This window comes from Notechis scutatus, chromosome 3, assembly GCF_049901735.1.
Source record: "Notechis scutatus isolate UNSWTSFEM ecotype Mainland chromosome 3, rNotScu1.2, whole genome shotgun sequence".
NCBI lineage: Eukaryota > Metazoa > Chordata > Lepidosauria > Squamata > Elapidae > Notechis > Notechis scutatus.
The window spans coordinates 204694211-204707295 of record NC_142011.1 but is presented as its reverse complement, the minus strand read 5'-3'; the positions used below and the strand labels follow the sequence as shown (position 1 = coordinate 204707295).

Here is a 13085-nt window from a genome sequence, read left to right as displayed (position 1 = left end):
TAGGGGGCGTGCATAAGCGCACCAACGTGCCTACCGTCCCTGTCCTATTGTTTCTCCTATTCTTTTATTTTTCTTATATGTACCCATCTCATGTATTCACAACTATGTATACACTTATACTTATTATCTTGTAAACAATTGACAAATCAAATAAATAAATAAATAAAATAAATAAATTGCTCCAGGCTTTTCAGGGTTGAACTATGTTCTACCTAACAAATTGGGAATTTAGCAAATTTTCAGTTTCAGTAGCTCTACAAAGTTGTGTTCTTTAGCATGGGTTGAAGGATCTTCTAAGAATAAACAGTTTTCAAAATAAAAGAATGAAGCATGCCTCTATAACCGTTAAACTTATACTGGTTTTGCCCTATTCCCTCTTATCATTAAAGGTGCGTAAATTGTTTTTGAAGCAAGGGGGTGTTTTGATTTCTGCCTACTGTGAAATTTGAGAACTCCTGGGTATTTAGAGAGTTGACAGGAGGAGCCCAGAGCAGCAGACATAGCTACAACAAGGGAATTAAGCGCCACTTCTTTCACTTGAGGCTTTAATCCTCTGCAAGGGGAAATGCAGGTTCTTGGATTTCTAAATTGTGCAAGTAATGGTACGTATTCATATTTCTTGGATGACTGAGGGGTGATCAAGTAATTTGTGAGAAAGATTACCGGCTGATTGTGGGGAAATTTCTGATGAAAATGAAAGTTCCATTTGTTTTTCAAATGTCTGGTTTCTAACTTGTAGTGAAAGCTGAATAACAGGGAAGTAGTAGCATAAAGAAGACTTTATCTGAAGCTCCCTACATTCCTTGTTTAGTCCCAGAATCATTTCTTTCATCTATGTTTAATTGATTTTTGTAATAATTAAAATTGTAATCTTGCAAAACTGTACACTAAGTTGTTAGGTTTATGGTGCGTGAATAGCAGATTCATGGTACGGATGAACCCTCTTATCTGTGTAAGTAGTGGCTGGATATTGCCATATAAAGAAACCTTTATTCCTCCCATTTTTAAAATAGTATTTTAGACAAGGTGTGCTTTTCCTGTTCTGTCTAATACTTGTAGAACAGAACTGGGGAGGAAGTAAGGAGCTAACTTATTCTTGTTTTTTTCCCCGTAGCCTATATTTGTAACAGCAACTGATGTGTCTATTCCTGTCTGCTAATTGTTGTTAGAAGTATACTTTTCAAAATATTGTTTAGAATGTCGACAGCATTTGTCTAATCAGTTCAACTCCCACCCACCCCCTTAATATCATTGCAGTGTCGTCTTTTCCCTATCTTGTTTTAGCTACTGCCATGCATGGCTTTTTCCCCACCCAAATATATTTGTTATAGTCTGGACAAGGAGCACCAGAAGCTAACAACAAAACAGTTGTAAACAGATCAACTTGTATCTCCTTAAACATATTTTTTTTTTATTTGCAAAATATTTCTCACACCTTAGAATATTGTCTTAAAATAATTTACAAATTTATCTATTTGGTTAGCGATCATCTGTAATCGAGTCATTATATCTAACCAATATGGTAACTTAAGGCTGTTTTTTATTGAGTGGAAGGGGATATATATATATAAAATCTTGTTTTGCATTACTGCTACAGTCACATCTTGGACCAAGACTGTAGAATACTGACATTTGGAGTGACTGATTAGCAGATGTTGAAATGTGTATGAACATGTTTGTGGTCTAATTGTCTCGTAAATGTTTCTGAGAAGAGCTTTTTCCCTTGCCAAAAAATGATCACTGGTAACTCAAGGTGATAATTGCTACCTTCTTAATTGTACTGCCTTTGGACAGTTCATCTAAACAGAATAAATTTATTGGGATGTTATAAGAAGTTTATCTTCAGCATAGCAATTTACTTCTAGTTGATGTCTGAATTTGTGTCAAAAAACACTGAAAAATGATGACTCTTTTGGTAATTAAAACTCTGGGAAGGAATTTCTACCTACATATTCTCAATAATACTATTTCTATAAATATTTGATTCATTTCGTGTGCGTTGGCCATCTTCTTTTAGAGGAAGAAATAGAAATTATATAATTAAAATTACTCATGTATGTTTATTCCGTCTGTAAGATATTAACTTCAGTTTGAAGAACCATATCCAAGGCATTGATGCAATAGATGTCCCCAAATAATAAAATCAAAGGGAAAAAAGACACACAATTGGTCAAAACCTGTGGGATACTTGTACCATTACCCAACTAGTTCAAAAATCATATAAAGAATTACTTAAAAGTTTGCCTGATTTGCTACAGAATATTGTGTTATCAAACAAAATGGACTGACTCATTATTAATGCTTACAGATGGTTTTCAAATCTATCTTAATTTTTTGTTTCCCACTGCTATTTAATTCTTTTCAGTGTTTATTGCTGAAGACCTTAAGTGTGCATTTAATATCCTAATTCAAAAGCATTATCTATGTTTTATTTATTTTAAAATAGGTGCTTACCCTCCCAATAGCAGAATCTTAAGAATTATAGTTTAATATATAACAGAGGAATATTAATTGCATATTCAGGGAATATTTAAGGGTTTTTTTTATTGTAGAGCTGTAACTTCCATGTAATACAGTACTATTTATGTAATAAAATGATCCTATTAAAACTCAAACCCAAAACTCAAACCATAATGTTAGCAGATTTAGAGGACTTGTTTATTATAGGGTTTAAAGATATTGGACCACAGATTTTGAGCTATGGTCCTATCTTAGGTGTGAAGTCAACTGGCTGACTTTGGACCAGCCCTCCCTCTCTCAGTTGTAAGAAGAAGCCATTTCCAAAAATGTTGCCAAGAAAACTGACAGTGCATGTCCGTATAGTTGCTAGAGCTAATTGGGGTGGGGGAGAGAGAGTGAAAGTTTTGAATAACTATCAAACATTCCCAGTGCTTGGGATGATGTTGTATAGGAGAGAATTCATAGTATGGCCAGGATGACTACAAACCAGGCATAACTGTGGCCATGTTGGTAGTAGTTGATGAGTGTTGAAGTCTAGCACATTAGGAAGCCAATAGGTTAAAAAGAGTAATCCTAAACATGTTTTTATGCTTTCTTTTAAGTCAGATTTGAAATGGGACTTCCTTTAGCCTAAATAGGACTGATTATATAAAATCAATACTTATACAGATACAGATAATCAGAGTTGGAAGGGACCTTGTAGGTCATCTAGTGCAACCCCCCTGCCCAAGCGGGAGACCCTACACCATTTCTGACAAATGGCAGTCCAATCTCTTCTTGAAAGTCTCAACTGATGGCGCTCCCACAACTTCCGAGGGCAAGCTGTTCCATTGGTTGATTGTTCTCACTGTCAGAAAGTTTCTCCTTGTTTCCAGGTTAAACCTCTCCTTGTTCAGTTTCCATCCATTATTCCTTGTCTGGCCTACAGGAGCTTTAGAAAATAGCTTGACCCCTTCCTCCCTGTGGCAGCCCCTCAAATATTGGAAGACCGCTATCCTGTCTCCCCTGGTCTTTCTCTTTACTAGACTAGCCAAGCCCAGTTCCTGCAACCGTTCATTGTATGTTTTAGCCTCCAGTCCCCTAATCATCCTGGTTGCTCTTCTCTGTACTTTTTCTAGAGTCTCAACATCTTTTTTATAATGTGGTAACCAAAACTGGATGCAGTACTCTAGATGTGGTCTTACTAAGGCTTTATAGAGTGGTATTAGTACTTCCCTTGATCTTGACTGTATCCCTCTGTTAATACAACTTAGGATTGCATTAGCTTTTTTGGCGGCGGTTGCACACTGCTCGCTCATATTTAGCTGGTTGTCCACTAAGACTCCAAGATCCCTCTCACAGTTACTGCTATTGAGCCTGGTTTCACCCAGTCTATATGTGTACTTTTGATTTTTCTTGCCTAAGTGTAGGACTTTACTTTTCTCTATATTGAATTTCATTTTATTACATAATGTCTTTAACCATTATATGGCACTCTATATTGCCTCCACTTTTCAAAGTTCTTTTTTCCCCCACTTTTCAATTGTATTAACGTTAAATTTTATCCATTGATTTTTTTTAAAAAATATAATCCATTCCAGGCAAGTCCAGCATTCTATCCAATGCCTAATTAATGCCAAATTCTGTATATTGTTCCAAATTTAATGTCTACTTTCATTGTAGTTCTTTTATTTCCATTTTTAAATTTTATCTTGTATTTTTCTCTTATTTTCCATTCGCCGCTGCCGTACTCTTAAATGAGGCCTCTTTCTTTCTGCTTTTTGCGGTTGTCAAAAAAAGTTCAAGTTCTTTTATCTGGTTACACGCCGCTCACTTCACTGCTCCAACACACACTTAGGTCCTGGCAGCTTCCCATCTTCAGGGCAGCCATTAAAATTGCTGCTTCTCCCTGTCTTCCAGAGGAGTATACCTAGCCAGGGAGGGGAGATGCGGCTCCCCTCAACCCAGCTGGTGGTCTCCCCCTCTTCCCCCACCTCGGAGAGGTGGGTCACATGGATCCGGTCCTATAGGGACCCTTCCAGAGGGAAAGCATGGATTAAAGCCGCACACTATTGCGGTCTCTGGTCTGTCTTCGACGGAAGCGCCACTGGAACTGTTCTGTTCTGTTCTATTCTAACTTAGGGCCACTGTGGGGTCACCAAAACAAATACCACAAGTTCTACCTTTGTAGGTTCTTGCTAGAACTTGAATTATATTTTAATGTGCTTGTTGGCACAGGTCCACATATGAATGTAAGCCTTGTATTGCAAGTGTATGTGTAGATTTGAAAATGTGACTAAATGAAGTAAAGACATTTAAAGACAAATTCTGCATTGTTGAGAAATTGCTGAATAGCTTAATGATGTCAGATAAGTGCATATTTACTAAGAAATATCTCCAGAGGAAGTATTTTACTATACATTAAAAATAAGAGTTCCTGAATCAAAATAGCTTAAGTAAATGGATCTGAATTCATACATGCTAAAATGGCCTTGGAGGAAACAATAAATTCACTGTTAAAACTACTTTCTGGAAAATGCCTCGGAGCTTTCAGTTACAAAACCTTAGTACATTTCACAAAGAATAAAACAAACAGCCCTAAAATTTTGTAATGTAATGTTATAGTATCTGCCAAGGGAGGGGGCAGAATGACAGAAGCAGTGTCCTACATATTATACAGTGCAAGCTCTTTCCCCCTTCTTTGTGCACTGGTGTTACACACAACATGAAAGGACAGAGCTTTTGTCATTTTGATGAAAGTGCAAAGATCCTGCAGACCCCAATGCTGTTACCTCCTACCGCAGGAAGATAGTTTTCTCCCTTGTTCTTTTTCTTTACCCAAAATTACATTCATGCTCTCTATTGGGCAGCCAATACATTTTATAAATAAATTTATACATAAATAAATTCACATTTTTTTCTCTTTCTTTGGATGAATGGAACGAAAAGTTTGAATACATAGTATTGTCTCCAACTTTAAAGCCTGTTTCTCCTTTTGTAATTGTTGGCAGTTTCAAGATTTCAATGCTTTTGTTGCAGTTGTTGTGGAGTAAAAAAATATTCTAGATAGTGGATGTCTAGAAAAAAGAAACCAATGACAAAACTGTAGTCCAGTTGGGGCAATTTATTTCATTCCGGGTCTATTCAGGAATTTCAACCCAAAATCAGTTTTGTTGATATAAAGTCATCTTTGTTTGTTCTTGTTTTGCTTTTCAGTTTTTGTAAGCAGTACTTGGCGAGTTGTTTCTATGATAAATCAGCATCAATAATTTAAAACCCTAAAATAAACTTGCTTTGAGGGAAGATTTACAGATTCAGACAGAAATGGAGAGAACTCTTTTCTTGAAGGGGAATTTGTTCGTTATTTGTGTCAGCTGATCGCTCTCTGATCACAATTGGTTAGCCTCAAGTTCACAGCAGAATGGAATAACAGTTGCTTTATCAAATCTTCTTTATGAGGAATGTTGCTCTGATGTTCAGAAAAAAACGAGCTAGTTGGTTCTAGAAATGTCGTCATTCCAGTCTTCTGTTTAAGTTCATTGCTGCATTGTGTCCTAACAGGCATTTGCAGCCTGATAGCATATTCACAGATTATGTCAGAACAAATTATCCAAATATACATAAAATCTGTATAATTGCTCGCTTTGTACCATTTGGAAAGCAATTAAAATGAGTTAAGGAAAATTTCAACCTATGAATAATTCATAATTAATTTAGCATTAATATCACTCATTCTCTTTTCCCAGCTTTCATCAGGAAAGTGTTTTTTCTTTTGCAGCTTTTCTTCTGAAAATTGATTCATTTTGAGGTTTTGGCATAAGTCCATAGCTTTGGCAGCTTAACCATTTGGCTATATATTTACTTGTTGGTAGCAAGGCTATTCCTCATTATATAACACAATCATATCAGCAAATGAATTCAGCACTTATCTCTCTAGGAAAGAAGCAGGGAGTTTTTTAAGCTGCTTGTTTCCCACATCACCAGACAGATTCTGTGCAGGCGTGAACTTGCTGCCTCCGGGTTGCGTCATGTTATGACTAGATGAGATAGAAGAGTTTACATAACATATATATCTGTGTATGATAGTTCCAGAAAAGTCAGGGACATTGATTATTTTTACACTACAGACTTTCTTTGTTCCCTCCATTTCAGTTCTGTGTTCGTCCAACAGATGAAATTGTACATGAGGGCTAAATGAAGAATGAAAACTATGCATGATTTATCAACTCATTTATTTATCAACTCATCCGTACAGGATAATTTTTGAAAACCGTTTTTACATTCTTTAGGAGTTAATCTCTTGTAGAAGAATTGCTCGTTTTCTTCTTTGACTAGCACTACCCCAATATATTTAAATCAGAGAAGGATTTCTAATCTTTGGTATGGATGTATAGTACAAGTAGGCTGGACCTTTAAATTTCTATTTGATCAGTAGAGACCAATTGGCAACAAGAGGGGATGGATTTTGATTTGGCTTTTATTTATTAGTTTAGACTATTTACATGCCACTCAGTTTCATAACAGTCTAGAGTGGCTTGTAGAAATAGAGTTAAAAAGAAAATCACTATTTAAACAAACTTTAAAATATTGCAGGAAAAATAAAATATTATGAAATAATAAATATTATATGTTAAAAATACTATTTCAACTAAAATGACTTTATAATACTAAAGGATCTGGATAGACAAATATCTTGAACCTCCTAAACTGTCAAAAAGGGGTCATTTTCTTCAGTCTCAGTACAATGTGTTTCACTACACGGGCCTTCCTGCAGAAAAATTAGAATTAATTTGAATGACAAATGTATCCATGATGGATCATGACCTAAAACTGCAGAGTAAGCAATAGGAAGTAGGAGGTCTTGCAAGTAACTTGATCCTAACCAAGTAAGATTACATATGACATTCTGATAGTGTATATATATGAGGCTCAGGAGATAACCAGTGAAGCTGTTTGAACATGGACCTTTTGAGGACCTTTGAAAGGGACCACATTCCATCTATGTTGTTGCCTTCTGGCCTAGTTGCAATTTCTGAATTGGAGTGTACAGTGCATTGCAATAATCAACCTGGAGGTAAGTAACAAGTGAGTCACTGAACCCTGTTGTCTGTCTTCTGCATTCGCTTATTCGTTGAACCCCTTGGAAGGTTTTTCTTGCCATTGAGGTTTGCTTGTTTGTTTATTAAATTTGTTTGCCGCCCATCTTACCATGATTGTGTTACACGATCGTCCAGCATCAGTGTCCAGCATCAGGGGGAGCACAAAGCTGCAACCCTGATTCTTCAGCAGGCATGCAATCTTGTTTCAAAGATGGCATTCCTCCATCCATTCTCCAGCTGTAGGATACAATGACTAACATGCCGTAGGCCTAGGCAACACAGGAGGAACAGCCATTGCAAAAGAGATAGACTAGCCCAAGGGGAGGGGGAAAACATGACAAAGAGGCCCAAATTAATGCTACTTTAATTACACCTGGGATATGTTGAGCTGGAGATTTACTTTGACAGAGACAGTTTCAAGAACTTGTTACTTTACTCTACTAGCATTTGTTTCTTAAATTCACCAACCTCACACAGGCAGCCATCAATCTTGAAAGTCTGTCAGAACAGTTGTCATGCACAATTCTTACCTAGTGTGATTAAGATAGAATTGCTTTGAGTCATGCGTCTCTCATCGCCTGGGCTGAGGTCTCTCTTTTGAAACAATCTCATTTCCTCTTACACTTTCTCCATTAGATATTCTATCTCAGGTTCATCGGAAAAGGGAAGTATCACTACAGATATCAGGCATATGGACGATACCTAGTTTCAGCCCTAAGAATGATAATTCCCAGACCATTAATCAGAATGGCAGAGACTCTCTAAACACAAACTGAGAAGGACCCATCTAGTTGGTTTCAGCTAAGAGTTTTGGAGTTGCAGCGCTAACATTTTCTGGATACGGAATCTTGGGGCATGGGCGATAGTTGCTAAATCAGTTGGGTTCAAATACGGTTTTTTAAACCAGGTCCTTACTGCCACTTCTTTAAAGCAGGAAAGTCTGCCTATAATATAAAAAGGAAATATTTATATTCTCAGTAAATACTGGCAAGATGCATTATTTAGAAAACTCTTACGACCCAAGTTGAGAAAGTATCCCATACGTTAGATGTGGTGTGATCGGATTGAAAATTCTGGTTTCTTTTTTTCTTCATTATGCTGATGTAAAGTTTTCAGAATGTTTGAAGCTTACTACTGTTGATTTTTTTGCCTCTTTCTTTGCTTTTCTCTGTTGTTTTCTCATCATTAGCTTTGGTTGACATAGCATGTGACAAGACATAAATGGATATCATTATATGTTTGAATGTTTCACCGTGATGTCCTGTCATGGTTTAATACTTTTTATAGCAGATTAAAATTGTAATAACAATTTTGAAAGGAAGAATCTTGGGAAACCAGTTTGAGATTATATGCCTATAAACATTTAAAAATAATGTTTACTGATTAAAATATTGAATCAGTTTTGATATATGTGGGATATAGCTGCTAGGAGAGATATTTGAAAACATTCTGATTGGAAGCAGAAATTAAGCAAGCAAGTAACATGACCATTTCCATGATCCATTTTAGGAATTTGCATCTAAATGTCACATAAGTAGCTAGCTAAATCATGCCTGTCTTTCTACAATAGGTTTTAAGATTGCATTAAGCAATTGCATTGTTAATTCCTGCATTTTAAGTAGGTCAAGTCTGTTCATACCTATAACTGATGAAGATTAATATGGATTAGATAATACTTTGACTGATGAAAAACAAGAGTTTGAAATTCTTCACAATATTGAACCAAGTGTATTGTTTTACATTTTTATATCTCCTCATTATAGGACTGTCAAGACATTCTGGTGTCTCAGATCAGTAGCACTTCCTGTCATTAAATAACATTGAGAAAGTCATTAAATAACATTGAGAAACTTCCCTTCTTTAAACTCCTTTATTATCCTTGCCTTTCAGTAGGACTTATGCAGAAGAATGTGAGCTGCCTTGAAAGCCTTCAGGTGGAAAAATGAGGTGTAGGCCAGTGTATTCTTATAATCTACCCTTAAAAGTACATTAAAATGTAGTTTGGTGGCTTTGTTACCTGTTGTGTGGTGGTAGCATGTCTACTCATTTATAAAGAATGGCACAGCAGCTTTTCTGATGCATTATCGGAGGTATAGAATTGGATTGCTTAATGTTAACAATTAGTATATCACTGTTCTCTGAAAGTTGTGTATGTATAATGTAAACTATAATGACTAAGTTTGAGTAATTTTCATCAAGGTGACAGTGCAGAAAGCAACAAAACATTGAGCCCTGGGATTAATTTGGGGATCATCTTTACCCCATTTCCCAATATTTTGATGGGAGGAATTTTTATCTGAATTGAGAGTGTCCTATTTTACAAGTGTGGATTAAATAATTTGGTTCCATGGCTGTCATATCTGGAACCAACATATTAGACATACACTTTATTAGGGTACTATAATGATAGCTGAAGGCTCAGCATACTCCTAATTTTTTGTTCTCCTTATTTATATGACAAGGCTATTGCATTTCAGTTTTAACATTTTGGTCAAGTTTATGTATTTTGCTAGATGATAAGCCACAACTGACAGATCTAACAATTTGGGTTTCAGTATTACATTAAAGCAATATTGCTTAATGTGATGTTTTGACACCCGGACTATGTCTAAGGGCATTATTTATTAGTAATATTTTCAAATTCCTATAAAGTATCAACGGCCATTACATTCCAGGATATCTGAGATAATTTGATTTGCTTGAGTTAAAATTATATTTTAAAAAAGATATGTGCCAATATGCCATTATCATATCACTTCAGGTCATAACTGCTGGAGATCAGTGATATGCTTTCCTGCCATTTTGAGGTATAAGCCCTAAATTCGATGTGACACCATTTCAAAAACAAGAAGAAAACTCAATTCCATCTCCACACCAAGAAAAAAAAAAGTCAGGCCTCAACCATGTGTATTTTGCTTCATTTACATCATTTCAGACATTTGGACATCGATGCCACCAATAAACTAACTAACTAAACAATCAACCAACCAACTGACCAGGATGCTTATGGCTCTCAAATTGTTACTTACCTCTGGATTAGAGTTTGAAGATTAAAAAAAATGAATTGTTGATACAATAGAAATTGCCAGTATACTTAGTGCAAAGGTTAGAATTAAATTTTCAAATCCAGCCTGGTCTTTCCTAGAACACACAGGGCAAATCGCTTGGAGCAGAGGGAAAGTTTATTTGAGAATCCACAACAGCATACAGCAGTTGAAAGTTGCAACGGAAGTGTACAATTCTCAATTGTTTTTACCTTTATACCATTTTCTTTGTGCCTTCTGGAAACACTGGGAGTTATTGGAAACTGTAATTAGTTGGATGGCCAATGGGGGCGCTTGGTTATTAGGCACCCTGTGGAGTTAGTGGGTGTTTTCCACTTTATTGCAGGATTTGGGTTTGGCTAAGAATTAGGGACAACATGATAGCAGTGTTCAGGGGTGGGATTCTATCGGTTTGGACCAGTTTGGGCGAACTGTATGTTCAATTTGCATCTGGTTTGCCAAATTGGTATTTGAACCAACCGGCCGGCCTGCCCACCCCACCTGCCCCTCCCAGGAGTCTCCATGCAGCCCATTTTCGATGCAGGCAAGTGCAGGGTCTGCGCAGAGGCTCTGGGAGGGGGAAAAACAGGCCTTCCAGAAGTCCGGAAACGGGCTTGTTTCCAGCTTCCAGAGGGCCTCCAGTGCCCGGGGGAGGCCATTTTCGCCCTCCCAGAGGTCTAAGGGAAGCCTCGGCTCTGGGGAAGATGAAAAATGGCCCTCCCAGAAGTTCCGGTAGGCCACACCCACTATGGCTATGCCCACCCAGCAACTGGGCAGTGAACCGGTTGCTGGGATTTTTGAATTCCACCCCTGGCAGTGTTCCAGTATTTGAGGGGCTGCTACAAATGAATGAGTCTGCCTACCGAGATGAGGTGGACCGGTTGCTTTCGTGGTGTGGAGACAATAAATTGGTCCTCAACACCAATAAGACCAAGGAGTTTATAGTGGATTATAGAAGGAACAGATCAGACATCTAGCCCTTGCTTATCGGTGGAGACTGAGTGGAGCAAGTGGCCAGTTTTAAGTTTCTGGGTGTTACCATAAAAGAGGACCTGACCTGGGGTGCCCACATTGCAGCCCTGGTCAAAAGGGCCCCGCAGAGACTATACTACCTGAGACTTCTCAGAAAACAACAACTGAATGAAAAACTGCTAGTGACCTTCTACCGCTGCACCATAGAGAGCATTTTAACATACTGCACCTCTGTATGGTTTGCCAATTGCACAGTGGCAGACTTTTACTATTTTATTAATTTATAATATGACCTACAAAAAGAATACAAACTGAATGAGAAACTGCTGGTGAGCTTCTACCGCTACACCATACAGAGTATCTTAACTTTCTGCACCTGTGCCTGGGTTGCCAATTGCACAGTGGCAGATAGGACAGCACTCCAGAGGGTTAATGTCATTGCCCAGAGGATCCTTGGTTGCCCTCTCCCCTCTTTGGAAGAGCTTTATAGCTCCCGCTGCCTTAAGAAAGTTCAAAACATTCTCAAAGATCCATCTCATCCTGGGCACCCTTTTTTTGAACTATTACCATCCGGCAGACGGTACAGGATAATTAAAAACAAGGACAAAGAGGTGGAAAAACAGCTTCTATCCCAGGGCAGTAGCTCTTTTGAATTCTGCTGTATAGTACAGTGTTGGTGTGGTGTCGGGGGTTTCCGGTTCAGTGTGTGAAGGGTGAAGGATGTGTGTTTATTTTCATGGTTGTGGTCGTGATGTGCACTGAAGTTGGTGTTTGATTTCATTGTACGAGGTGCAATGACAATAAAGTAAACTAAACTATTAACCTTGAGACTGAAAGTGGCAGTCAGAAGAAGGGGTTTTTGCTTAATACAGGTACTTACGATCGCAATTGAGCCCCCATCTTTTGTTGCCAGCAAGGCAGTTGTTAAGTGAGTTTTTATTCCATTTTATGACCTATTTTATCACAGTTAAGTTATTCATGTAGTCTTTAAGTAATTCATGCAGTCGCTAAACGAATCTGGCTTCCTCCATTGACTTTGCTTGTGAGAAGCCAGCCCGAAAAGTTGCAAATGGTGACCCTGGGACAGTGCAACTGTCATAAATACATGCCAGTCACCAAATGACCAAATTGTGAAATGTCCCACTGGGGATGCTACAATGGTTGTGGAAAACTGGTCATAAAGTCACTTTTTTTCAGTCCCATTGTAACTTCAAATGGTTAGTAAATAAATGGCTTTAAGACGAGGACTACTTGTAGTGGATGTAATTTCTGGTATAAACCTTTCTCCATGGAACTGGTCCCTCGTGCCCAAAAGGTTGCAGGCCACTGACTTAGATTATGTCATGAGTGATATGGAAGTTACTTTCTTTCCATGAATGTATGCTTTTAAGCGTTCTTAGGGAATTGTCCCATGTACCATATGTTGTTGGAATATAAGTATAAGTGTGCAAAAGAGAAACAACTGATGCATGTTGATGACAACTTGCTTAATGGACTTTTGACCACGATGCTAAATCAAGAAGGCTTCCTG

General features: G+C 37.6%; 1 protein-coding gene across 11 annotated transcripts in view; it reads left to right on the top strand.

Moving 5' to 3' along the window:
• Positions 1 to 13085, top strand: part of PTK2 (protein tyrosine kinase 2) — a 216056-nt gene that overhangs the window by 33252 nt on the left and 169719 nt on the right. The window contains exon 1 of one of the 11 annotated variants that reach the window (XM_087962238.1): positions 469 to 602. The exons of 8 other annotated variants lie outside the window; for them this stretch is intronic. In XM_087962238.1, the coding sequence (XP_087818364.1) occupies positions 566 to 602 (37 nt within the window). In that variant the 5' untranslated portion in view covers positions 469 to 565. Of the gene's footprint in view, positions 1 to 468; positions 603 to 13085 lie in introns of those variants that run through there. 2 more of the 11 variants (XM_087962242.1, XM_087962230.1) reach the window with 2 other exon arrangements.